The 27,154-nt window shown below is 41.2% G+C and overlaps 1 protein-coding gene across 16 annotated transcripts in view; it reads left to right on the top strand.

Annotated features, from left to right (window-relative positions):
- Nucleotides 1-27,154, top strand: part of CNKSR2 (connector enhancer of kinase suppressor of Ras 2) — a 475,055-nt gene that overhangs the window by 191,893 nt on the left and 256,008 nt on the right. For 7 of the 16 annotated variants that reach the window (XR_007888446.1, XR_007888445.1, XM_051608949.1 and 4 more), the window contains 3 exons: nucleotides 14,544-14,610; nucleotides 23,765-23,859; nucleotides 24,004-24,200. Coding sequence is in view for 13 of the 16 variants with exons in the window: in XM_051608949.1 (XP_051464909.1) it covers nucleotides 14,544-14,610; nucleotides 23,765-23,859; nucleotides 24,004-24,200 (359 nt within the window). In the remaining 3 variants the exon portion in view is untranslated. Of the gene's footprint in view, nucleotides 1-12,233; nucleotides 13,408-13,461; nucleotides 14,447-14,543; nucleotides 14,611-23,764; nucleotides 23,860-24,003; nucleotides 24,201-27,154 lie in introns of those variants that run through there. The other 9 variants (XM_051608945.1, XM_051608942.1, XM_051608948.1 and 6 more) reach the window with 6 other exon arrangements.

Genomic DNA, 27,154 nt, shown 5'->3' with positions numbered 1-27,154 from the left:
TAACTGGATTTCCAATTCTGAAATCCCACCAAGGTTTCTGCACACACCTGCTAAGGGGTTGTTTTAAAAGCCTTCAGATAAAGCTGACTGTACACTTGCTATATTTCATAGTTCACAGAGTAGTGTGTAAATCATGGTCACCAACATTTTTTTTCATTGCCAGCAGTTATGCTGATATGGTGCCTATCACACCATAATGTAACAAGAATAGATAAATTCTTGCCCGTTCCTGTCTTCTTATGTCCTTCCACATAGAAGGGCTAAATTGAGAAAGTTACTATTTTTCCACAGTGTTGTTGAATAGCTGTATCTTATAATATACACTGAACTTTATGGTTACTCTGAAACCACAGTAAAATCTTTCATATATCAGATAAAAGCAAGGAAGCTCTAAAGGTAGTATGATCTCTGTAATAGTTTTCCTGGGGTCTCATGTAATCATGTTTTCTGTGCTTCTTTTGCCCTAATTATGAAAGATGCTATATAAATCAAAGATAAATGTGTAGCCTAATTCCATATTGTTGCACCAGGATAATTTCTCCAGAACCTCTTCACCTATATTTCTGCAATAAAAAACATTTAGGAAGATGAACATAAATTCAAGTCACTGCAAATTATGGTAGCACTAGTGACAAGTCTAGTGTTGTAAAGCCTCTTTAGAATATCCAGCTGTACTGGTAGCAAATCCTATTGTTACATAGGAAAATTAGTGAGCTTATTGCAATCAGATACACAGCTTCTTTAAGAGGGTTTCTTAATTTCTTCTGAAAAAACAAATCCTTGCAAAATTAAAAACTCACTAAGCTTGTAGTTTTTATTATTTCATCTTGCAGTCTAACTTATGTATTTTGCACAGCAGATATGGGCTTAATAAAAATTGTCTAAAATGTTAATTTTTGTAGATCTATATCAGATCTCAGACTCTGAGATATTTTCATTTTAAAAAAAACAGCAAAACAAAACAAACCACAAAAAACCTGCAGTCACAATCCGTTGCACTGAAGAGCATTAAGCCCCACATTCCTGCTACCCCAGTTAGTTTGCCTTGGACAGCGCCTAAAACATATTTCTATGGAATAGTTAAAGTTATCTTTCTTGTAGGCCTTGATGGATCATTCTTCCGCAAAATACTTTTATTGATTTTGAACTCAGATGTATTTCTAGCTGTATCATGGTAACAAGGAGTTGCGCATTTTAACTCCATGCTGGAAAGGAAAGAATCTCTTGGTTACTTTTCAACTTGCCACCCAAACTTCCAGATGTTCCTGTTACTGGAAAAGGCAATCATCTATCTTTTCTCTCTTTACTTAGTACATGTATGTGCTCATACAGATCTCTGTGACATCCCCCTTGTTTATAGGGGTGACCAAGTCTTGAATCATCCTAGGCCTTACAGTCACACCTTGCAGGACAAACCTTTCACACCACCACTAGCTGCCCATATCTCTGCCTTTCTCAGTACTGCTTTTTGAGGCTAGAAGGCCAGAGCAGTATACAGCCTTCAGTATGAGACACTTCAGTCTTTGAAACTCTCTTTTCCTGCTTTATCTCCATTATTTTCTCTTTTTATTCACAAGTAGAAGCCAAGCCTCCCAAGCTGTCTTTTTTTGTGGAAGGTGATTTGATTTGTTTTAGCAAATGCCCTGCAAGCATAGCTTTGCAATCCAAGATGAAAGCTAATGGAGGCTGTTTGTATAAGATGGTTCTGCCTTATAGGGAAAAAAGTAAAGGTATAGTTTGGATGTCGGTGATGCATGAAAAGAGTTTGTAGTGCCTGTTCACATACATACAAGACTGCAGAGGAGAAGGAAACTAAAAAAGACAACTTAGTTATGAAATTAGTGGAGGACATAGCTAGCTGCGCAGAAACCCCTCAGGACAAGCCTTCTTTGGCTAACCATCCTCTCAGGGGATGGGACTCTTACCTGGCAGTTTCCAAGGGTGGATGTTTTCATCAGTAACCTGCCCCCAGCATCAGAGGGTGTTTCAGTTTATTCTTCCCAGCCCCTTTGCTGAGCAAGATTCCCTTGCACACAACAGCCACCCATCGTGGTGACAGTAAGGGACACCCTTATTGGGCCTCTCAATACCCTTTCCATGGCCCTTGGCAGGACCAAGGGTCCCAGCAACTCAAGTCACTGGCATCACTTGCTCACCTGGAGGCTGGGGGGGCAGGCAGATCCCTCATAGTAATACCTGGATCAAAGGGGTCTTTTAATACTAATTATGTCTGAAATGTGTCCCCCACTTTGCAGCAGATTGCTATGGCAAGGCTGAGGCAAGGTGGCAGTAGTGGAACTGCTATGGGACCTCTGCTGTGCCTGCTGGATTCAGCTCTCTCCCACCTCGTGCTGGCCACCTTCTTCCCAGTCTCCTTCCTCACAGAAGACATGGGCTCAGCCTGCCCTGCTCCTGTCTCATGCCAGCAGTGCTCCTGCTACAGGGCTGCTCCCAGAGCTGGGCAAGTCCTTTGGGAAAGGGCTCCCCTCGCTTTCCTTTGTCTTCTCTTTTCTGAATATGGTTAACTTTGACGAAACTAATGAGATTTTTCCTATTTGTGATCTAAAACCCTGGATGGGGTAGCAAGAGCTAGCAAATACAAACATGCTCTCTCATTTCCAGTTGAAAGCCCTCGAGATTCTATTTTCATTCTCCTGAAAAAGATAGAACACTTCTGACATCTCAAAAGGTTTTGTGAAGGGCCTGTTTCCAACACAGTTCTGATGGTTCATGCTGGTGGAGGAGCTTGAGATGCTGTAGGAAAGGGAAATTGGTGCCTGCGTGCCAATGTGGCCATGCTGGTGGGCTGCTCCATCACCCTGGGAGGACAGAAGGTCTCCCCCAGACTCAGTAGCATTGCCCTTGGCCCCTCAGGGTGGGGCACTGGGGCAGAAGCAGGGCTGTGTTCTCCCACACTGGAAAGGGGTCAGACATGCAGGAGAAGAGAACCAGTGCCCAAGTCAGGTATTGGTGCTGTAATCTATTCAACCCAGGATTCTGTGAAACAATGCTGACATACAGAAGTATGGAAGCAAACACAACATGTGTGACAGAATCATTTCTTGCTTGGAGATGAATTAGGGAACGGGAGGCTAACGAGAAGCAATGAATTTGGATGCCAGTGTCTTTGTACCTTTGTACCATGATGATTGAAGGCAAAAACCTTATAGGAATTGATGGAACTGTAGGAGTGACTCCTTCCTGGTAGTCCTAGCACATCAAGAACTTGATTAGGAAGTTCTCTTAAAAAACACTCTGCACACCAGATCCTCTGTCACCAAGAGGGTCTTTGATGGGTGCCTGGATTTCAGGGGAAGTCTGGGACAGCAGGGCTAAGGGTATCGTGTGGCTGTGAAACCCTGGTGTGCCATCCCTGAGCTTTGGGCTTCCTGACAAGTCTGACAAACACCTTTTACCTTTCCTTTCCACAAACACCTGCCTTTGAGTTTTCTGAATGAGCATTTAAGCAGGAACTTGAATACAGAAGGTAGTATGACCGAAGGCTCCTTTGATTAGTTTGCTGTTTTTTCTTCTCCTAAATTGTGTATAAAAATACTTTCTTTGCAGGCTTAAGGATATACTATCCAATTAAATAGATCTTGTTGCCTCTAGCATGTTCAGGGATTTGAAATAATTGAAAATTTGTTGTTTGTTGCTATCTTTAGGTGAAATACACTGAGGAACTTCTGACACTTTCAGTATTTGACTCCTGTAAGGAGGAGCCTTTAGCATAATGAAATCCCCATCCAACTCTGATTTTCTCATTACACTGGTGAGGGCAGTGTTTGGTATATGATAGACTTAGGATACCGTTTTTATGAAAAATTTGGAGCATCTCTGCAAACAGCTATTACATGTTAAAAATATACAAGCAATTATAAAGAAAAAACATAGTGATGTTTGGCTTGCCAGAAGGATACCTTACATAAAACATTTCTGTGCAAGCTTTTTATGTAGATATAATTATTCTCATAAAAAAAAAAAAAAGTTAAATTCACCAGATGAAAATCTATGCTTTCAGTGTCTACCAGCTGTGAAATATTTTACCAATAATTCTTCATTTTATATCCCCAAGTAGGTAATTAATTCACTGCAGCAAACCAAGAAGCTCACTACTGTATTGGTGAGCTTTCAGGACACTGTAGACATCTGAGAAAGCAGCTGAATCATTATTTTAAAACAGGGAAGGCCATTTCTGCCTTATTTTTATGGAAATCAAATTAATTAAAAGCAAGGTTTCTAAAAATATTTTATTTATATGCTAATTTTATGCAGTGTGTTTCAGTTTAAAAATCTGAGGAAGGGATTTCAGACCTGATAGCTTGTATATTCCTAAACATGGTCTTCCTTGAGCCTGGAAGAGATCTGACTAAATCAAAGATACAGTTGGTGCAGAAAAATATTTCTTGCCTGGGAATAGACAAGGCAAGTTGAATTAACAGATCAAACGTGCTAGTAAATGAGAACAGAGAAGGGGACAACTTTGTTATATGTAGCACAGCCAGACAGGGGAATTCTCAACATTTATCTTATTGGCTTTGCCAGCTGAGCAATAACATAGTCCATGTTTTGCTTGTGTACTTCTCCAGTGAGCTCCATAGTTGAGGAGCTGGAGAGGTGGGCCAATGCCAACCTCATGAAGTTCAACAAGGCCAAGTGCAAGGTCCTGCACCTGGGTTGGCACAACCCCAGGCACAAATACAGGCTGGGGGGAGAATGGCTGGAGAGCAGCCCTGAGGAGAAGGACTTGGGGGTGGTAGTTGATGAGAAGCTCGACATGAGCCACCAGTGTGTGCTCGCAGCCCAGAGGGCCAACCACATCCTGGGCTACATCAAAAGAAGTGTGGCCAACAGGGCCAAAGAGGTGATTCTGCCCCTCTGCTCTGCTCTGGTGAGACCCCACCTGGAGTACTGTGTACTGCTCTGGAGCCCCCAGTACAGGAAAGACAGGAGAGGGTCCAGAGAAGGGCCACGAAGATGATCAAAGGGCTGGAGCACCTCTGCTAAGAAGACAGGCTGAGAGAGTTGGGGCTGTTCAGCCTGGAGATGAGAAGGCTCCAAGGAGACCTTATAGTGACCTTCCAGTGCCTGAAGGGTCTACAGGAAAGCTGGGGAGGGACTTTTCACCAGAGAGGGTAGTGATAAGACAAGGGGTAATGGTTTTAAACTGAAAGAGGGGAGATTTAGGTTAGACATTAGGAAGAAATTCTTCACCATGAGGGTAGTAAGGTGGTGCAATAGGTTGCCTAGGGACACTGCTGATGCCCCCTCCTTGGAGGTGTTTAAGTTGGATGAGGTTTTGTGCAGTCTGGTCTAGTGGGAGGTGTCACCTTTCTCATAGCAGGGAGATTGGAACCTAATGATCTTTAAGGTCCCTTCCAACTTTAACCATTCTATGATTCTGTGACTCCATACTCCATTAAAATATCTCAACATACGCATCATAGTAATAGTAGTAGTAATCATAATCTGCTCTCCCAGATTTCCTCAACTGGATGTGTTTTCACACATTCATGTTGAATGTTTTAGCAAAACCTGCTCAACAGCCTCATCAGAACAGGACAGGAAGAGAAAGATGACATTTTTTTCTCAGTCTGCTCATTTTACCTTAATTGTGTGGTCTGATATCAATAACTTAATGTTTATGTGATCTGTCTTATTGACTCACTCGGAGGAGAGATCCTGAGCCAGGATGGAAAATTACTGCAGTTTTCAACATCTGTGGTAGGAGCAGCATCTCAGTTCTTTGTCCTTGGATGCAGGCAGGCAGTGGGGAGATGACATTCTTGCTGTGTGTTATTGACTCACATGAGTGTTTCTGTCAGTGTATCAGTATTTTTGTCACTACAGAAGGCACCATCAGGAAAAGCAATTATGTTACTTGCTGATGGGCTATTGAAGTGTTTTTTATCTAGAGTGGATTCTACACGCTGAAGTTAGAAATTTGTTTGTGTAAATTTGAATCTGACATGTCGCAATTAATTCCATACCTTTCTGTTTGCTTTTAAAGCCCTGAGTGAGTTAATGTATAAAAATTCCCAGAAATATGCTGCTGATAGAAGTGATATAGAGAATAGTGCTATGATAATAGGGCCAATCATCCTTAAATGTTCCTTATTCAGACAGTTTGATGATACAAAGGCAAAAAATCAGTACTTCTTTTTTCAGGGATGAAGGCCAAAGGGAAGACAACTCCCACTTTTGTGCTGTACAGTAACTGCAACAAACTGGAACCACAGTTCCTTCTTCTTGGCCAGGAAATAAAGACATGTCTTTTCATACATTTTTCAGTATGAAACATGCAGGAGGTTTGATAGGTTAAATTGAGATTTACATGCCGTTACAATCGTAACCTGGCTAATTTCTGTTTGTGACAGTGCTAAGAATTGGATTGAAGGGAGCCTCACCATTAGATGTATGCCTCATGTCCTTGTCTTTTGAATGTAACATAGACTTCTGGATGAGGCTTGTCTCATAGGCCTGTGTAACTTAGTTTCTGTGTAGTCCAGCAATTAGAGTGCCAATAAGCAAAAATTTAAATAACATTGTCAGAATTCATACATTGCCAAGTGGGACACTAAAGTCCTGATTATATCTCGCATCCTTTAAACATTTATAAAGCTATGAGAAACTCAGACCAGCTTCTTTTTGTTTGTTTGTTTGTTTTTTATTGACCATGGTTATTCAACTGTGTCTCACTGTGTCCCAAATTAGAGGGCCTCCTCTGTCTGGGAGCAACTCTTTGTATTAGTTCACAATGGTTATGAAACAAACTACTGTGGAAAAATAACTGCAGATTTCTGACAGAACTACAACTCAGACTGGTCTGTCTTGGAGTTTGAAATCATCTCTCCAGTAAAATCCCAGCAATGAGCTGAAGGGGAGAGTTTTACAGATACTAGACAGACACCTGTACAGCACAAAAATAACCTTGAGAAAGAACTAGTACAGAGGGACATAATATGGACAGAATTAGTAAAAATTAGGAAGAATATCATATAGGAAGATAATAAGAATTAGTAATTTGACAATTGAATATGTAACCTGTTTTTTAAATCTACATACCAGAGAGGAGCAAAAAATTATGTCCTTATGGGTGTGTGGCACTCCTTCATTAGATGTTTAATTACTGATACTGGTACCATACCTACTTGTTGAGCAAGCTGGTGGAAGTTCATCACTTAATTAAACCTCTATAAACAAACAGCAAATAATATAGAAGCTCTACTGGCATTATCAAAAAGCTTCTTGTCATTTAGAGAAACGGTTTTGATTAAGCAAAAGCATCTTCTTTATGTAAACTTTTTCCTCGACGTCTTTGTTTGAAGCATCACTTTAGCAGAAGGTAGTGCAGAAAGAAGCCTTATAAATAATTGAAAAGTCTGTCCTCACAAACTCCCAAGTCTATGGCTGTTTTTATCAGAGGTGGCTTTCACAGAACAGTAAGAGTGCTTTGTGTGACATTTGGTGCAGCACACACTGCCAGTGTGATGTCTGCATTTGTGCCCAGGGACAGAGCAGTGTCAGGCACTGCAGCTGCAAGGCTAAGCAGGAGTCTGGGGAGGAGCATCAGGAGTTTATAAGGCTTATGGGTCTTCCCTGCGTGTGAGGTGAGCTAGATACAATTCGGCACACATGTGCACAGCTTCATACAGGATCACACAGACAATAACGGGAGTCTGTGTACTAAATAAGTATGCCAGTGATGTGGTATCAGAATATATAAGACAGCCTTAACTGTGCATTTTCAGTTCTCCAGGTGCCTTTTAAATTATTTTTTTTATTATTTTTTTATTTTTTTATAGCTCTAGTGAGGTTCTTGCTCACTTGTTTGTTTGGATGGATTGATTTAATTCTTTAGCGCAGAGTAGATAAAGGGTTATTTAGCAATAACTGTAGTATGTGAAGGGCATACTGGCAGAGCTGGGTTGCATTTACACATTTAGAAATGCTGTGGTAAGTGGAAGGAAAAATCCCTGCAGATCAGAACCCTGCAATTTCCTCATGCCTCCTTTTCTTTGAGGAGCCAAGTGCAGCACTTGTGCAGGAGCAGATGCTGGAGGTTATATGTGATCTGCTACCACCAGTTGTCCTCCCTGTCACCCTTCCCCATTATGGTGCTTTCTCATATAACATTTGTGCTCTTGATGTTCCTTTATTGTCACTTTCAGCTCAGTGCAGACACGAGGGACACTAAAGCACATGCTGTAATGTTGGGAACTTGCCATTTGTAGATATCATATTCCTGTGTTATCACTGTTTTATTTAGCACCCTTTGCTGCAGTAACTCATCTCCAGAGCAGTACTGGGTGACTGCTACTACTACTTGCACATCTAACTGGCTTTGTACAGGATAACTTGCAGAGGTACTGCTGTGGAGTGGTGTCAGGGAGCTGCACTGAATGTGTCATCAAAACCCTTTCCCTCAGGCACTCTCATTACCAGCCTCCATAGCAGTTCCTTTTCATCTCTGCATGGCATCTGTCTGAGACCTGAGGAGTCCTGAAGATGGTAGGAGCTTCCCACCATTGAGGAATGGGTTTTAGGTCTGCCAGCATTCCTCAGGAGGACGCTGTGTCAAATAGTGTTGAGCCATTTCCCTAGTAAGGAGGAAGACATACCTGCCACTGGATTCAAGATAGAAGCAGCCAGGTAGTAATTTGTAGTACATGAGGAAGAATTTCTTTTCCCACTGTTTGCATTCATTCTTACTCAGAGCCTGATTACTCATGTGTAGTATTTGCCTTTAGGGGAATATACGTAACTAAGCATACTTTGTTATTGGACTAAGACCTAAGGAAGAGTAAAGAGCCTAGTGAATGTTCTAGGTATGAGCTTCTAGTCAAAGTTCTTCTGTATCTCTTATGAATATATAGACAGTTGTAGCAATATGTACAAAAAATAGGATACAAATGAAGGAAAGAATAGATTCAAAAGTTGTTACAGTTTTACTAATTGTCACTGTACATGGGAAATCTGGCATTTCCTTTTCACAAACTTAAGTACTTATTTCAAAACGAAGTTTGTTAACCTGCTATTGTTCAACCTACTGCTTCTCTGAAGAGCAAATTTACCATAAATATACCATTTAGCAATCAGGCATCTTGTAGCTGTTTAGGCAAAATATATAAAATGGACATTCATAAGAAAGTGTATTCTCAAGTGGCAGTGCTAAAATGTTTTGCATTTGATTAAAAAACACATCAAAGTGAAAACCCTAACTTAAATAACCTCTCATTAGTGACTGCTGGTGTGCCTTCATTATTCATAAATAGGTCTCAAAGAGAAAAATAAATAGTTGACTCACCTCCTATGCCAATTTCCTTACATAGGTCTTTTTTGGCTGAGAGCCGTTTTGAGACCTAATTGATTGTTACTCTCAAACATTTCTCCCAGGTGAGGACTTTCTCCTCCCCTTCTCTGACATTCGGTTTTTTTGAGACATGTTGGCATGCCCAGAAAGGCCTGCAGAGCATCCCTTTGCTCTTGCTTGGTAGGTTGGTTCCAACCTTGATGCATTCTCTCACTGCCACTTGCAATGGGTGATGTACCTCCTACTGCTACAGGTTTGCTCAGACACCAGATCTTACATCTTACATGACTACATTAGCTGAAGAAATAAGTGGAGATTTATAGGAAGCACTTTTGTTTCTGTAACGTCTCTGGGGAAGTCATCCGCGATAAAGGTCTTCTCATAACACAAACCTAATTTGGTTGATAAATGCAGTAGGTTCACTCCGTTGTTCTCACAGGGTTGCTTTGTTTTTGTATGTGAATGGTGGTTGGTCTATTTTCTAAAATGTTTGCAAGTCTCATGAGTTTCATAAGTTGTAGTGTCAATAAGTATCCATCCAAATGCATGTTACTTGTTCTTTGTTCTTTGTATTAGTTATCCTTTAAAACAAATTTTAAAAACCCATTTTCTAGAAAGGGAACCATATGCTGGAGATTTTTTACATAAATACTTTTGCTAATGCTAGTTATACAGAAAGAAAAATGTGGTTTTTTAATAAGGAAACATAATTTTACTATTTAAAAAAGCAGGATTTCTTAACTCTTAATGTATATGTGCACTGATAGGAAATACTGTGCAGTTTGTCATAGTAACATAGTAAAATAATGGGAAAATCTATCTAGAAAAGCCCCCAAAGTGTGCCTGTTGATTATATTCACCTTCAAGTAAATAGGACAGCGTATGCTACCACTTATCTTAAGAGATCCTAATGAAAGGATATTCATGCACATTGTGATTAATCCAAACTGCAATAGTGAAGATTTACCAGTGTTTGATGATAAGCCAGCAATAGCCTTAGCAATATTACTGAATAGCCTTTTCCAAAGTGTGTCTTACTAGCATGTTTTTTTCAGAAATAGTCATCTTCTAATGCAAAATTTAGTTGGATTTTAGGTATATAAAAAAGTCCTGTCCCACCATCTGTTGGAGGTAGCACAAACTCCTTCATAGCCACAGAGGATGTGTCCCAGCCAGCCTCAGCAAGGCATGTGGAAGAGCAGGGTATAGACATCCACTAGGTAACTTCAGTAACCCTCCCCTATTTCATAGCCACCTTATTTCACAAAAAAGAAAGTTTCTTTCCTCAAAGCCTGACCTCTGAAATGTTCCCTTCCTATAGAAATCTCCCTTCCTTCAGCCCCATGAGTCCTGACCATGTGCTAGTTTGGCCTTTTGTTTGTCAGGGGTTTGGGGGTTGGTTTGTTTTTTTAATTTTGTTTGTAGAATCAAAACATGCCTTATTTTAAACAATAAGTTATGTAAAAAATTCTCTCAACTGCTGTACTAAGTACATAGTTATATAAACTGTTTTCCTCTCCCTTCTTCTTCCTCCTCTCCCTGTTGATACACAAGGTCCTCAGGAAATTTCAGCAGTGGAGGAGAGGCTGATCTCAGTTTGAGTTCCATATAGAATTGCTCACCCTCCATCTGTCTGGAAACTCATTTTCCATTTGCTGCTGTGGGTGGAGTAAATGGCACCGATGTTTCCATCTGGGATTCTTTCCACTTTGTGCCTTCTGTCACTGAGACATTCCTTTCTGCTTTCCAGACCCTTATGTGATACTCTCAAGGGTCAAAATGGCAATGCTTGATATCTTCCTTCCCTTTTCATCCTGTCTTTTGGAGAAAAAAACAAAACAAAACAAAAAAACACAAACATAACAACAACAAACAACAGTTCTCTTTAACAAGGAATAAACAAGTCTTACCAGTTAAATTGCATTGAATTTTTACATCTTTATATTCTGCAGAGTATAACTCTTTCCAAAGGTGTTTTTTTAAACAACAGAGCAACCCCCAGCCTTTCAAATCTGGAATCTGAAACCACAGTGGATTTCAAGATCCAGGAAAAGTTTCAGCCTTTATTCTTTATTACAAATAATTGTAGTAGACAATAAAAGAGAGTATGTACTGAGAGCAGCTGAGCTTTTGAAACTGCCCTGTGTGCAGAGGCTGCATATCCACACAGAAACTCAAAATAAACAACTTAGCTGTAAGCTGTTTATTCCACCTCTCTCCTTTTCTTTGCTAACACAGATCCACAAAGATTCTTGAGTTCTCAAGCTCTAGCTTTTGGATGTATGTAATGTCAGTGTGGTTTCAGAATCACTTGATTTCCTAGCTCCATATCTTAACTTTCACCCAACATTGCACAATGCTGGAGTCAGATTGTGTTGTGCCATCTCTTTTTCTAGTTCGTGTAGAAGTTGGCAACTTTTTTTGTGTTTGTAGCACATTTGGTGGATTTGGGGCACATTCTTTTCTTCCTTTCCCCTCATTCATGTGACCCTTTTCCAGTGCTTCCAAATGAGCTCATGTCTTTTAAACAAAGAGGAGACCAACTGAAGTTGGTTAGGATGTGTATTGTTCTCATTTTTTTATGTTGTTTTGGTTTTTAATTGGCCTTTGTTCTGTTGTTTTCTTTTTTAAAGCATATCCACAAAGGGAGCATATATAACTTTCTGCCCTAAATATGTCTTTTGTGTCAGGGATGGATATTTCCATGGAGCAAGGTGTAATAGCAGAACTGTGCCATGTCTCTGTCCTCATGAGCATAGCTGCATGCAGATTAGAAAAGCTCTGTAGTGCTGCTACTGTATGCCAGATTTGCTATTTGCTCTTGTTTGCATGATAGTATTTCTAATATACTAATATGATATGGAAATAATGCCACATCACATTTCTTTCAACATATTGTATCACTGCTTTATCATATTAGGCTAATACACTGCGAGAGTTGATAGCACCTCTCCATGTCAAATGGGATCCACTTCTCTTGGCACTGAACCGATTGGACTCAAAGGTTGATAAACTTATCATTAGAGAATTGGCACGACGGAGACTCAACTTCAGCCTCTTGCAAGCAACCTAATGGCCTCCGTTCAGAAAGTCAGTTCTTCTTGAATAACTTTGATGTTTATAACAGAGAACAGATGTGTTAAAGCATAGACAACCACATGCCTGCATATGAGACCTCCAGGAAGGTGTCAAAGGGCATGGCCAGTCTTTGGAAGAATGCACCCTTTCCACAATGGGACTAGGCACAAAGTCAGATCCAGTCTACATGGAGCACATTTGCAGAAAATACTGCCCCCCGCATGGGAGAACGGAAGGGGAAGAGGGTCTTGGCAGGGGAAGGGCTTTGATGTCACTCAGTTCTGTTCTGCTGACCTCAAGGAAATAAAGAGGGATTCAGCCATGGTAACTGTAAAATCCTGTTGCTTTTACTGAACTCCAGTGAACCTGTTCAGGCCAACCAGGCAGAATCATGTCATTTACACGTGCTTCACATTAGTGAAGGAAGTCACCTTACTGTGTCATGCTAAATTAAGTGTATTCCATCAAGTGGAAGTATGTAGAGACCTTTTGGAGACTTCCATTTATCTAATGATTTGTAATGAATTACCAGAGGGTACACTGACACTGGTTTGGATGATGACGGAGAAGATACCTCACGCTGAGATGTATTAGACTCTGCAGATAAACTCTTCAGTTCCTCTTTATCTTCTAGGATTTAAACATGTGAGTGATGCTGCCTGGCCAAGCAGGCACCGAGTATTCTCTGTATAACACCCAGACTCCAGAGGGCTGTTTTGGGGCCAGTATGTGTCTGGATGTCACTCAAAGTAGATTCAGATATTGTATTTATCATTATGTTCTGGGTCCCCTACGGGTTGATGTTTGCCTCTATCTCTGTGGTTAGAATGTGGATTTTCCTTAATATATTTGGCTAAGGGTGTATTGTAATAATGTTAATGCTAACTACTTGATATTTCATACTATCTTACGGGGAGATACTTTTAAAAAAAATGTATTTTGAAATGTCTTCTTTCTGGTTGCTCAATGTATGGTATTGCATTATGTTAATACCAATAAAATTATATATATAGTTATATATATTTCCCTTTTATAAAGAAGTAAATTATGCTTTTTTGCCTCACAAACAGGAAATGTGCCGTGAATAAAACTACATCATTCTGCCTTACAGCAGGTGACAAAGCTTATAATAGTTTTAATATTCTTTTTTGAAAAATAAAAAAGTATAGTATGACATAAACTAGTTGGAAGTTCATCAAAATGCATGTTTTGTGTTTTTGCTCAATGGGTCTGTTACAAATCAACCTAAATATTTAGCAATGTTGTTTTGGCATCTTTTAATTTTTTCCAATCAAAAACATACACTGTATTGCTATTATTGATTACAAAATTGTACTGTCATAAGTTTTTGCCTGTTGGCCAAAAGACAAACCCACTGAGTTTTTATTACTCTCTTGTCCATAGGAATTGATTTTTAAATTTAATTTAGTACTCTTTCCAACGCTTGGCAAAGGCAGAACTTATTTTTTATATAAGGTTGCCTTTGAAGTACCTGCCTCTGTCAGGGCTGACAAATCACTGCTAAGTACTTAAAGATTCTGCCACCTGAAAGATGTGTCATTAAAGCCTTGTTGGAATGGCCTGCAACCCCAGCCAGTCTTTTACATTCTGTCATTAAGTTCCATAATTAGTTAGAGGTGAAATATTTTGGAAATGAATTAGAGGAGCAGAAGCAAAGATGTGATTTCAGAATGTCCTTTGGCTGCCATTTGGGGTTATGCTGATGGCTTATTTGCTGCTCATAGCCAAGGGGCAACATATATCCATGCTAAAATGAATTTGGTCATCTTCAGCTTCCTCTCTTTCTTTTCCCCACCCTTTCTAACATATTGTATTGAGTATCTTTGTTTTGCAGAGGCATTCAGAAGGGCTGTAAATGAGCAGTCCCAGCATTTAATTGCATACACATTTGTTGAATATTTTTCTGTATGCCTTAAAATAAAGTATAGAAAATGGCAGTAAATGTTTCTTTAATGAAGGCATTTGATTTATTCATGAAGTCAGGATTTTTTCGCAGGTGTTATTTTGGGCTTAATAAAGGAAATAAGCCAGCAATTTTTCAGTTTTGCCTTTGTGTAACCATTGTCTGTCAGGGCTGATGTTTGTTTCCTTTCTCTTGTTTCTTCTGCGTGCAAACACATTCTGCCCAAAGGATGGGGAACAGACCTTTCTTCTGTGACGACTCTGGTGCCGGTTTTGAGAGTGAGCTTTATGTTGAGGTGCATACGTGTTCACAAGTTCATTACGACACCTGATGACATGAGTAATGTCTAGAAAAACTGCATGGTATTGCATTTCTCTCATCACAGTAATAGCTTTTATTCTCAAAGGTACTTTGAACTCTGCATTGCTTACAGACCGTGGTGATGTGGTGGTCCTTCAGCAGCTGACAGGGGGTGCTTAATATTTGGCAGTGTTGTGCCCTACATAAGTAAGATGTAAATCAGGATGCAAAATAATTAGAATCATGGAATCTAATCAGTGCAGCTCTCATAACACATGCAATTATAAATCAAGTAACAAATCTGAATATCTGAATAAATATGATATCTTCTGGGATAAGGTTTGCAGAAGTATTTCAAGCCCCTTCCATAAACGCCTCAGGAAATTCTTCCCCAACAGTCTGCAGTGCATTGTAGAGGCAACTGAGCCAGCTATTAAATTAATCTGGCCCTCACCCACACTAATTTTCCGTGTGTCTTTCATGTTGAAAGTATGATTGCAATTCCTAAGTGGTGCAAGTACTTTTGAAAAGTTCACTCTCTATAATATATAAAAATTAATATGAATATATATATATATAAATTTTATATTTTCATATAAATAAGCAAATTAGGGACATAGCCTTGAAGTAGAGTTAATTTTCTCCATGGGTACTGCTCACCAGGAACACATACCCCTTCCATTTAAGCTTCTTGTCAGGTATCAAGCCCTTCAACCTTGACAAGCTTTGCTGTTGAGCAAGTGTGACTGTGGCTTAATTCTGACTGGTGAGTAATGTCACTGGGTCCATATCATTTGTCACTTAACCTTTCACAACTTCATGTGCTGTAACAGCTTTGGTTTTTGAATAAATACTTTCCTGAAGGAGTAATTGCTTCCATATATTGCTTGCAAGATGTATCTGTAGGGACTTCCCCATTCTGTTTAAAAGTCACAGCATCCCCAGACATATAGCAGTTTTGCCCAGTTTGCTTCAGCTCCCAGCTTGCCTCATAAATACAAGAAGTTTTTCATTGTTTCTGAACTGCAGGGAAGCATACCATCAAAATGTAATTGCACTGTTTATTTCACTTCATCTTGTGGTAAAATTAAACAATTTGCAATGTGTGTCACAGAAAAATGTCAGGATATCCTATTTCATCACGTTAAAATTCTCCAAAAGAGTCACTAAAATCTGTTCAGCAGATGAAGGTTAAACTGATCTCTTCGTAGGCAACCTAATGAGTAAAGTACTGTGTCCAAATACCAAAGGATGCAGTTATAATACTGCTGCCAAAAAGTTCTGCCACTGATCAGAGTTCCCTGTTACTTTGGGATGCTTTGAAGTTATTTCATTGTCATTCTTACACTCCCTGAAATCACAGCCCACCAACATAACCTCATGAAACAGCAGAGCTGGGAGCAAATGAAGGGTTTCTCCTGATGCTCATTCGATGGGTGTAAGAGCTATCAAGAGACAGCTAATTATTTCCTCTGTGTGTGCCGTCCCTTCTCACTAACATATTAACCCATTTGCTGGCATCTGTACTTCACTGCTAAGTGGATGTTGAAAATGCCTAAATGTTACTGTCAGCACAACAATGCAGGGGGAGAAACCTTGAGGACTGATTTTTTTCTAATGCCAACTTTAGCATCAGCTGGTTTTAATAAGCAATTCCACTCGTGTGGAAAGCTGAAGAGAGGTGACTGATGTAGGCGTAAAACTTCTAGTAAGACCAGCTCAAGTGTCCCTTGGAGGTTCAACGTGCTTCAGCCTGCCAGCTCACAAACTTCACCCTGCAGGGCAGTGGTGGCTCACAAGGCTGTGGCAAGGTATAGGCAGTTTGTTGTTCAGATATCACCTGAGAGGTGATCTCAAAGGAAAAGGGATTGACAGGGACCTGCTGATCCATTTAGAAAACCACTAGTGCCATAAACAGTTCATAAGAAGAATTAGACCTTTGGTGTCGCAGCAAAGGTTTTTAGCATTTCTCAGGCCTTACCAAGGCTAGGGTGAGATCTTTTAAAAGCTGTTATGGTGCCTAACCACTTCTGTTTGAACTTGGTTGTAGTGGGAAAATGTCTGAAATACTTTCAAAAATGTGTCCTATGGGAGGTGATTTCTCCACTTGCCTTCACAGTTCACTTTATTTCAAGAAACCAATTTATGCTCATGCATGTGAAAGGAGAGGCCGCTTCGTATTATCTGGTGGAAAACTCCAGAGCATTGCAGAGCTCTTTTGTGTTGGTGCTTTCTGTGCATATCCTTTCTAGGGAATACCTTTTTTGCTTGCAGGTTTACATAATAGGAAAGAATAGAGGCAGTGTACAAATATGCTGGTAGCCCAAAATACTCCCTCTTTGAAGGAAAGAATGGTATAAAATGCAAATTTAATACTTGATCTCTGATCTTCCAGCCGCTAATGTTTCATTAAACACGTGTATCAAAGCTTGGTTTTAAGCACTGCTCTTCCCTTCCTTGACTCAAAACTCTGGGAGAAATCCTGCACTTCCAGGGACACAGGTCTAGAAAGGGTGGAGGATTACATGAATCAGAAAAGGGCAGGCAAAGGGAAGAAATAACAGAGAGAAGGGTTGCAAAGGCCAGGTGCTGTGCAGGAATCCCTCAGCTTTTCTTGAGCTTGAACTTTTCTTCAGCCATGGAGAGGTCTCATTAATACATATTTGTGTATATGTGTACATACACATATATATAGATATATAGGCATACTTGCATGCCCAGTCACATCTCAATTTTTCCATAACATGTAATAGGAGATGACACAGGTTTCTACCTGTGCTTTAACAGGCAAATCTGCTTTTTATTACCTAAAGCTTCTGCATAGACCTGAACTGCATTATATTGCACCTCCTATACCATGCCAGGTGTAAACACCACATTGCTTCTTACTTTTCAGAGATGAGACCTGTAGTGTTCTTCTGCCAGGAGCTGGTTTTCCACATCACTGTGGCTGCCCTCATACCTGTGCAGGGGTCACCTCATACACAGCACACAGCTGTGCAGACACCATCTCGTAGTAAAACTTTATCTTCAGTTTCACCGTTTTGTTCCTTTTAGCTTATAGTCTGGGGGGAAAGGAAATACCTAGCTTAGTCAGCCCGCCATCCATTCAAGTAGCATAAAATATGACTGTAATCCCTGTTTCTTTGCATCATAAGATTAGATATTAGAAGAAACTTCCTCACCAAAAGGGTAATCAAGCACTGGAGCAGTGTGCCCAGGGAGTTGGTTGAATCACAATCCCTGGAAGTGGTTAAAAGATATATAGGTGTGCTGCTTAGGAACATGGTTTAAGCACTGGACTTGATAGAGTTAGGTTAATGGTTGGTGGAGTTAGGTTATAGTTGGACTCGATGATCTTAAAGGTATTTTCCAACCAGAATGATTCTGTGATAAACATTTGGATATGCCTCCCTTTGTGCAGTCTGGACTGTAATGTTTAACCTCAATAGCAGCAGAGATGGATTTAAGCCTTGCACTGAGAAACCAACAACTACTTCTTTGGAGGATTTCTTCTCTCCCCTCCCGTCCAACACAGCTAAAACCCATGTCCACTCTCCTTCCATCCTTTCGTTTTCTCACCTTAAATATGGGGATATCCCTTCTGCCTTTCTCCTAAGTGCTCCCTGGGGTTTACAAGCCCAACCTGGCTGTTGGATCCTGTGGCCATGTTTTATCCTCCCCCACCCTGTCTGCCCGTTAGCACACTTGGGCCAGCAGATAGCCTGGGACTTCAGAGATTGTCACCAGGGGCCTCCCTTCCTCCATGGATACACAGGCATCTCTCTGCTGCACTATCTGCCAGTGAAACTTTTGCAGGAGACCAGGCAGGTTTTGATAGACATGCTAGTTATACATGGCACAGCCAACGTGTGGTGGCACACGAAGATGCTTTGTCGGTCCTGGGATTATATCACTTACTGGTTAGCTTCTGGCAGATGAAGTTTCTCTATTCCCAACATAGATACAACAGGGTCAAAAAGAAAAAGTAAAAAAACACCCACACAAAACCAACAAAACAAAAGAAATAAACAAACAAAAAACCAGCTCAGACCATTTCCCAGTGGCCAGGGATGTTCCCGTTTTTGGTGGAGCATTTACTGACACTCTGGCAGGCTTCAAGTAGATGCTTCACCTGTGCAAAAGGTGAAGCAGAAAAGTGTAACTATCAAATTGGAAGCAAATATGTGGGTTGGTAGCGGGGAAATAACATATGGCAGCTGTTTAGCAACATAATTACTGATGTATTCTAACAAAATTGCCTCCTTAAAACCCTGAGGAAGCTGAACGGAGCTGGTCCCTCTGCCAGAGAAAGCAAGTTCACCAAAAGAAATGAAAACGGGAGTTTAAATTTCAGTGGAGCCAGGGGATTTCAGTCTGACTGTGCCTTGTTTACTCTCTGTCACAGATTTTGCAGCAGCTTGGCTTTCTCAGGATTTGCAGAGGGTGTTAATTTTGTTCAAATGCAGGGCTAATTGCAAGCAGGGCAGTGGGCGTGCATGAGAGTTACACAGCAGAGGAAAGTGCGTCACTAAGCTGTAAAGGTATCAAGCAGCAAAGAGGATGGTGGGAAACCAGAGAATGCTGTCAGGGTGGCAGCGCTGTCCAGCAATCAGGATGAGGAGACTGAAGACAATGGGATGAGCCTATGTGGCATTAGGTGGCACTGGTAAGGTACAAAAGGGGCCTCAAAGGAGACGTGAAACCCTTGGAAAGGGTGTCAACACAACGGGTGACAATATTTATGATTAACTGTCTTGTACTGTGCCTGCACTGGCAGTTACGTGCACTCATAGCCCCAGGTGCAATTATTGCTTCCTTTGGTACCTCACTGAAAGGGGAAAACAGTGCAAGCTTCTGAGGGCTTGAACTTTTACAGAAAAAGTGAGTGACAGAAACACAGGAAACTCCACTGGAAATTTCTAGGAGTTATGCCATATATTTGGAGAAAGTTTTTCAGAAATGGGTGCCTAGAGATTGTGCAGGGTGGTTTGTGTTAGCCAGCTGGGTTGCAACAGTCACCTTCTACATGAACCTATTCAGTATCATATTCCTGAATCATCAATTTACAAGGACTGGTCATCTTTTGATCCATGTAAATACCGATATTAACTGTTTCTTTCTGGTCACTTTTCACTCAAGTGCCTGATATTTGCATTGCCCTTAGGACCTCAGTTTAAAAGAGGGAAATAGTGGAAGGTTTAATAGCTCAGTGGCTATTAACCAGGAGGGGGCTACACTTAGTGCATTGTGGAGCTCAGGGCATGCTCTTTGCAACAACAGATGACAGCACAGTGTAAGAAATCCCACCAGTTTTTTCCTGAATGCCAACAACCCAGACTATTCCAGGACTCTCTGAGTTTCACCCCCTGGGCTACAATCTCCATCTCTCCTGAAAAAATGTAAAAGTAGATGGAAATATTTACTGCATTGTAAGAAGTGAGGGCGAAGTAAAAAAAGTTAAGAAACTCCTATGTGTAGAAAGCAGAATAACGAATAATATGTTGTTTACTAGACTGATGTATACTTCACCTGCTGATTTTAATGCAAAGGGCTTTGCATTCACTTGAAGACACAGCAGAAGCTTCACTGTTACAAAATTTAGTACCTGTGTGTTCTTGTACTTAGAAGGTATGTTTCTGATTTTAGATCCTGCAGAGTTTTTGCACCTTTATTTCTGCTCCAAAGGTACTAGAACTGTTCAGGCTCTGGTGGGGCAGGAGGCAAAATTATGGCTTCAGAGAAGTGTCCCTCCATTTTAGCAGTGTGTGGAAACAGCTACCTGAGGTTGTATTCAGAGAAACAGAAGAAATGCAACCCCTGACTCACAGCCAAGTGAGGGAGAGAAACAACCTGCTGCACTGGCTGCTGTTCTGAGGTCATCTGCAAATCCCATTAGGGCATGTTTTCTACTTAAATAAAGCAATACCTGAGGCCTTATTCTTCCTTAAGGAGACAGATCTGCTGTAATAGCATGACTCCACCAATTTAAAAAAAGAAAATATGTTTTAAGCTCAGCTGTGTATCTAATCAAGTGCCTTAGATGCTTTATGGTGCCAAGGGTTTCACCAACACCTACAGGAAATCAATCAAAGCCTTTAGCAGAAGGGTGAGGGAGGGGAGAGTCGTGTATAATCTCATTCCCGCCTCCTGAGAGCCATTGAGAGCAGCAGTACCACCACCTTCAGTGTTTCTCTGGAAAATATGAAGGGCTTGGGATGTGTTAGCATGACGCCCACGGCCTTCTCCCCCACTGTGGGTGGAACAAGGCAGCAGGCATTTTGCCCTGTTTGGTCTTCCCCAGCCTCAGCTGCAGCGAGACATTTAAGGGAAGGTACTTGCTCTTTTTCTTCCATGCTCTTCTTTATAGCAAACCTCATCACCTTTTCTACATGCCACTCATAGCTACAGCACCAAGGGGTGACAGAGCCCAGGGTAGGCAGCCCCAGCTGGGTGGAGGTGACATGCCAATGAGTTTCCAAGATCTGCTGTCAGGCTACTTAAGGCTATTTACCCTGCCTGCTTCATGCCCCTACAGCCCTGCAGCTCTTCCCATGGAGCCTCAGAGCTGTCCCCACTTAGGGCAAGGGCAGAAATACTCTGTCTGCAGTCCATCTGAGGCCCACACTGAGGACAGCCATGCAGACCTCCATGCTGGTGGCCTGGGGAGGAAGGGCAGCAGAAACTGCCTAGGCCAATATTTGAACCCATACGGACCATACTGCCTTCCAGGCTCATTAAAGGGACTTGTCATTCAGGTTTGAACCTCAGGATTGAACCCAATTTTTGTTATTCTTCGTGGTGGGGAGGGCTTTCAGTGGCAAGCCTGGACCTGGTGACTGGGCTCTAGATCACCCCAGCAAAGTAAATTCAGATGATGTGGAGTCAAAACACTGGTCTCTTCATCAGATTGTCCCTGTGCAAATCCCCTGAGGGCACAACATGACAATGCTGCTGGGGAGAAGAGACCTGAAGAAAGATCTTTTTTGCCTTGCATAACAAAGAATAAGAGGAAGGAAGGAAGGGAAGAAGGAAGGGAGGAAGGAACAGATGTAACATACTTCTTTTTTCCTCGTGCCCTTTAGCAAATCACTTCCATTCCTCAGCTGTCAGACTGGTGGACTTCACTGTTCAGTGATATGAACTGAGGGAGAGATCCCAAATGTCTGATTTTGTTGCTGCATGGACTTTTTAAGAAAGCATAGAAGTCAAGACCATGGAGAGTTTTAACCAATATTTAAGCATTCAGCTACTGAATGTTTTGCCCTTCAATACATAAGATGATTTAATAAGGAAGAATTCAACAAGAAGGTGAAAAGCATCTCATTTCTATTTTTCTTTAAGTCCTGGCCATCCATACAGTGATGAAATCAGCTTTCCAAGCAGGGTAGCATGTGATGGGAGGATTTCAGGAGCTCTGTACAGACCCACAAAACCTCCATCAATAAAGAATCTCTAACCCTTCTTCACTTCCATGTCTCTTATTTTAAGAAAATTAATGCTTTAAAAACAGCCATTCCCTGAAAAAAATGGAAAAGAATAAATTAATAAGTGATACAGTTATATTAGTTGCTGACTGCAAAGTTCTTTCATTGTATAAAGATCGATAGAAACGCTATCACTTTTTGTGATGGAGTGTGGAGATTTGGGTCTCTGGAGTTCTTGCTTGAGTCTGAGGTGAGTAGGTGCCACATTGCCTGGTATGGGCTTGGATGGGAGGTTGCCTTAGGTAGCTCCTGGTGGGCTAGAAATATTGCTTCCGAAGACTAGCTGTTCTCCCTTCTGGTGCTTGATAAAAAATCCTCTAAAAACCTAAGGAGAGTGAGGTTCACTACTTTAGAGGCATGTGCTGAATTTTTAAAGATGGTTATGTCTTTGTGCAGGGTCAGTCACACAATAGAAGTAATGTAATGTGTGAAACCAAACATCTGTAGCCTTCCTACAAGAGCTTTCATAAATGCAACCTGAGGACATGAGCACATTGTGCCAGGAAAACATGCACTGCTATGAGAGCCAAGACTGGGTGGGAGGGTCTCAAGGACTCTGGAGACAACTGGGAGGCTGTGCGCAGGTGGTGGCCAGCTGCTGCCTATACAGATGTGTCAGTGTCAGAGGGGCAGCAGGGATGGAGCTGTGGCCCTGCTGGCTGAATGCTTCCCCAGGGTTGCCCTGGCTTCTCCTGGTCACCACTCAGCTAATCCTGGCACCTCACAGGCACTTCCCACATTTGTACAATGTCATCTCATAGCTTCTTCTGGGGGAAACAGTGTGTGAGAAGTTGAAATCTTTCAATGACTTCTAAAACAAACATTTCAAATGCTCGTATCAGAGTAACATTTCATGGCCAGCCTTTTTTTTTTCTTTTTTTTCTTTTTTTTTTTTTTTCTCTTTAAGATGTTCCTGGGACTAGTTACTTTAAAACCTACAGCAAATAAATGAACCTATAATGCAAACAGCAGTGGTCGGGTTTGCTGCACTGCTGGGTAGGATATCATTAATGTGCTCTTACATCCAGTTTGTAGTCTGCTGCTGAACCTTCAGGTAATATTAGACCACAAAGTGACAGTATTACTGACTATTGAACAGCACTCTCAATTATCAAAAATAAGAGACACAAAGAAGTCAACAGGCACAAGCTGGAACACAGGAAGTTCCATCTAAACATGAGGAAAAACTTCCTTACTCTGTGAGCACCAAAGCACTGGAACAGGCTGCCCAGGGAGGTTGTGGAGTCTCCTTCTCTGGAGATATTCAAAACCCACCTGGATGCAATCCTGTGTGATGTGCTCTAGGTGATCCTGCTTTAGCAGGGGGATTAGACTGGATGATCTCTAGAGGTGCCTTCCAACTTCAATAATTTTGTGGTTTTGTGAAGTGGACTTTTCAAGGAAGGCAAATGGCATGTAATTCCGAGGCCACCATCATAAACATAACCTTGAATGCTTCATCACCACTCTTGGGCTGACATCTCATCCCTGATCACCTTCCTCAGCAGAATGCTTCCAGAGCTTCCTTTCCTTGTAATAAAGAAGTCACCAGCATATTTAACTGAGATACTAGAGATGTGATTTCTAACAGTATGTCACAGTAATATTGCTACACCCTGTACTATATCTCTTTTTTTTTTTCTTCTTTCTTTGGGGCTCAAGACTTGACATTCTTGAAAGTTTTTCTCCCTTTTTCCTGAAGGCAATAGGGAAAAGGAGCAGTCACAATTGCAGCACTTCTTTCTGGAACTTACCAGGTGTGAAATGTTCTCCTTATGGTCTAGTTAAACATGTTAAACATTTTGTGAAGGTTTTTGATAGATCTTCATATAATCACGTTAATGATCCATTGTTCCTTTCTCTACTTTTTCCTTCTTTTTTTTTTCTTTTTCTCATTACAGTTGAAACTATAGAGGAGAAAACAGCAGACTCCTTGCAAGATTTGTACAAAGCCTTGGAGCAGGCCAGCCTGTCTCCTTTAGGAGAACATCGGATTTCCACTAAGCTGGAATATAAGAAATCTTTTATAAAGAGATGTAGCGATCCAGTAGTCAATGAAAAACTGCACCAGCTGCGAATTCTGAAAAGCACTTTAAAGGTGAGATAAAAAAGGGAGGAAAAATCATGCCCCAGGGTTGGATCAGACTGTATTGTATTTGGAGATTAATTGTATGGAGCTGGAGTTCAGGCCAAACCTAATGTGCCAAACAAGCAAGGGAGACATGGGGAAACACAATTCACAAAGCAGAGAAAAATATGCCTTGGGAGAGCAAAGTGAGGGGATCAGTTTTTATTTTGGCACAGATAAGATCTCAGTCAGTTGCTTCTTCTCTAGCTAGTTTAACAGAATTTGACACCAGAATAGACCTTAATCCCTTTTTTGTCCCTTAACATTTTCATTTACCAAAATACATTGACACTGTGATTGCTGAAGTCTAAAGTTAAGCAAATCCAGCCTTCCAGAAGGGACCAGTACCTTTTGCAACACTTGATTGTTTTCTGATTCCTAAGCTTGCCCAGGAAGAATCTTTGTGCTAGCTTTCTGCATAAGCTGATAGAACCATTGTATTTGATCAGTAGAACTGGTTAAATAAATAGATAGTGGTAATGATCAATTTGAAGATTTTAATGTTTATTTTAAGTGTACCACAGCTCATTTAGCCTCCTTGTGAGCTTCTTTGTTTGTTACAGCAGTTTCAGCTCTTTCCTGATAGAGATTTTAGCAAACTATATGCTGGATTTCCCCAGGGACTCTGTTAACTATGTTAAATCACCTCATTTTGAGTCACTAGGTAATTGTACAGTGGATTTTGTAACAGCTTTCATAAAAGAGGGCTTTATCAACATTAATTAATTTAGTTTTTCATCACCTAGAGAAGCATTTAAGCAATATTATTTTCATGCTCTGGGGCTCCCATCCTGAAAAAATCTTCCTCATGCTTAACTTTCTGCAGTGGCTCATCTCATTGAAGGAAACTACCGCTTGTAGTATTACCTAACTATATAAGTTCTACAGGACTGGAGGCTGGGAGAAAAAGTTAAGATACACCAGCTTTCCACTTGACTTCTACAAGCACAAGGAACAGAAACAAAATCACAGTACTCAGACACATTGGGGCAGCAGGAGGTTCACACTGTATCTGTGCTTTTGTGCTACAGCAGGATCACTCATACGAAAACTGAGGTTCAGTATCAGCAGCTTAATGCTGTGCTTAATTGTCTGTCTTGTTGGCATTTACTGGTACCTGGGCTATGTATTGCCAATGGCCTTCTACAAGTGGAGTTGCTTTCTGCCAGGGAATTCCAAAAACAGAGCATTCCCTTGACCCGGTGGATGCCAGTTTTCATGCTTCTCTGGACTTCTTTCTTTTGGATGAAGCAAACACCATTTGTTTAATCTCTGTCCATGAGCCATATTTTCTAAACCTGTCACCATCCTTGTTCAGACCTTGAAAAATCATTGTTAGAGTACTTGACACCAATAATTGAAAATGTAATAGCAGCAGGTACCAAAGACAGATAACTGTTGTTTCTTGTGCATGGAACAAGAGTGGCATGTGCGTGTTTCACAATGGCATCATAGTAACTCATGATGAGTTTCTAGCTCCATTCTAGCCCAAAGCTCCATCTCTGCCATGCTACTGGTAATCATATCTACTGGTAGCTTCTGCTGTTACTTAACCAGTGATTTTTGCTTTTATCAGCACCTTTGATTTCTCCTTCCTGAATGCAGCCATTTGCACTGGCCTGTCAGAGTTGGTGTTCTGAACTCTCCTTGAACTCATCCAAATTATTAGTAGTCTGAGACAGCCTTCCAAATGGCTTCTAGCTCCTGTTGTCTGTAGACTTTCTGTCCCATCATCCTCAATGAAAGACCCCTCTGCTCTCTTTCCTGTGATCAGGAAAATCACAAAAACATTCTCCTGCCAGTGAGTATGAGCTACCCAGCTGGTACTGCTGAGGTGTGGGTACCAGCCATGATCTGTGAGAAGCAGGTTATGGTAGTTTAAGCAGAGATACAATAATGAGGAGTCTGTATGGTTTAATTTCCACCCATGATTCTCAGCTTGCACCTCTGTTTCTGAAAATGAGTACTCTAGCAGATGGCATTAATTAGCTGCTGTTTGCAAAGCCTGAAAAATTAATTTCAGCCTACCGTTTATTGGTCACATCTCTGACCCTTCTGATCTTCTCCCACCAAAGTGAGCTGACACACCTTAATATTTCCCTTAACATGCTCCCCAGAGAGATTTAACATACTTGTAGTATGGACATGGAAAATGTGAATTAGTGATGAGGATTGTGAAACCTGTATGGCAGGGAGGATAGAGGGGACATTGCTGGTGGCCACACAATACCTACACATAGGAGTAGTACTGGAAACCTGCATCTTAGCTGTGTTTCTAAGGCTTAAATCTATTGCTGCATCTAGCTTCCACTGCTTGCAACAACTGTGAGTGTCTGTGAGTCTATCTGAGACTTACTCACACCCATACCAGCTGCCTGTCATCTCTTGATGAACTAAACACTGGCCAGTGATTATGATACAGCCACAACCCCTGCCTCCACGGTGGATAAGAAGGTACCAGCAGCTGTTAGGTTTTACCCATTTCAGCCTTCTCTTTGCCACTGCAGTGGTAGGAGGAGGTTGCAGCCAGCCAGCCCATCGCATACACTGGATCTTTAGTGAAAAGAACCCATTAATGCAGGGGTCCTTGCACAAGCCTTTGCAATGTAGCACTCAGATGTCCCCATGACAAGCCTGGTAATAAAGGCTTAGTTTTGCTGGCAGGCGAGAGGCCATCTGTCTGCATCCCACACACCCATGCAGTGTTTCTTCTGCTGATCAAGGAGAGCAAACAGATGGAATTTTGTCATGCGAAATACATTTTGAGAAATGCAAGCAGCTAATGCAAGCAGTACAGGGCTTACTCTTTCCTGAGCTGAACAAGGGGTGAGGAGGAGGAATAGAGCCTATTTCTGAGGATGCTGGACAAGGCGTGGGAAGCCCTAGCCCCAACAGGGTGATTGATGTGTGACACCCTGTAGGAA

The sequence above is a fragment of the Apus apus genome, chromosome 1, assembly GCF_020740795.1.
Source record: "Apus apus isolate bApuApu2 chromosome 1, bApuApu2.pri.cur, whole genome shotgun sequence".
Taxonomy (NCBI): Eukaryota; Metazoa; Chordata; class Aves; order Apodiformes; family Apodidae; genus Apus; species Apus apus.
The sequence above is the reverse complement of the archived record's forward strand: the minus strand, read 5'-3'. Positions and strand labels throughout refer to the sequence as shown.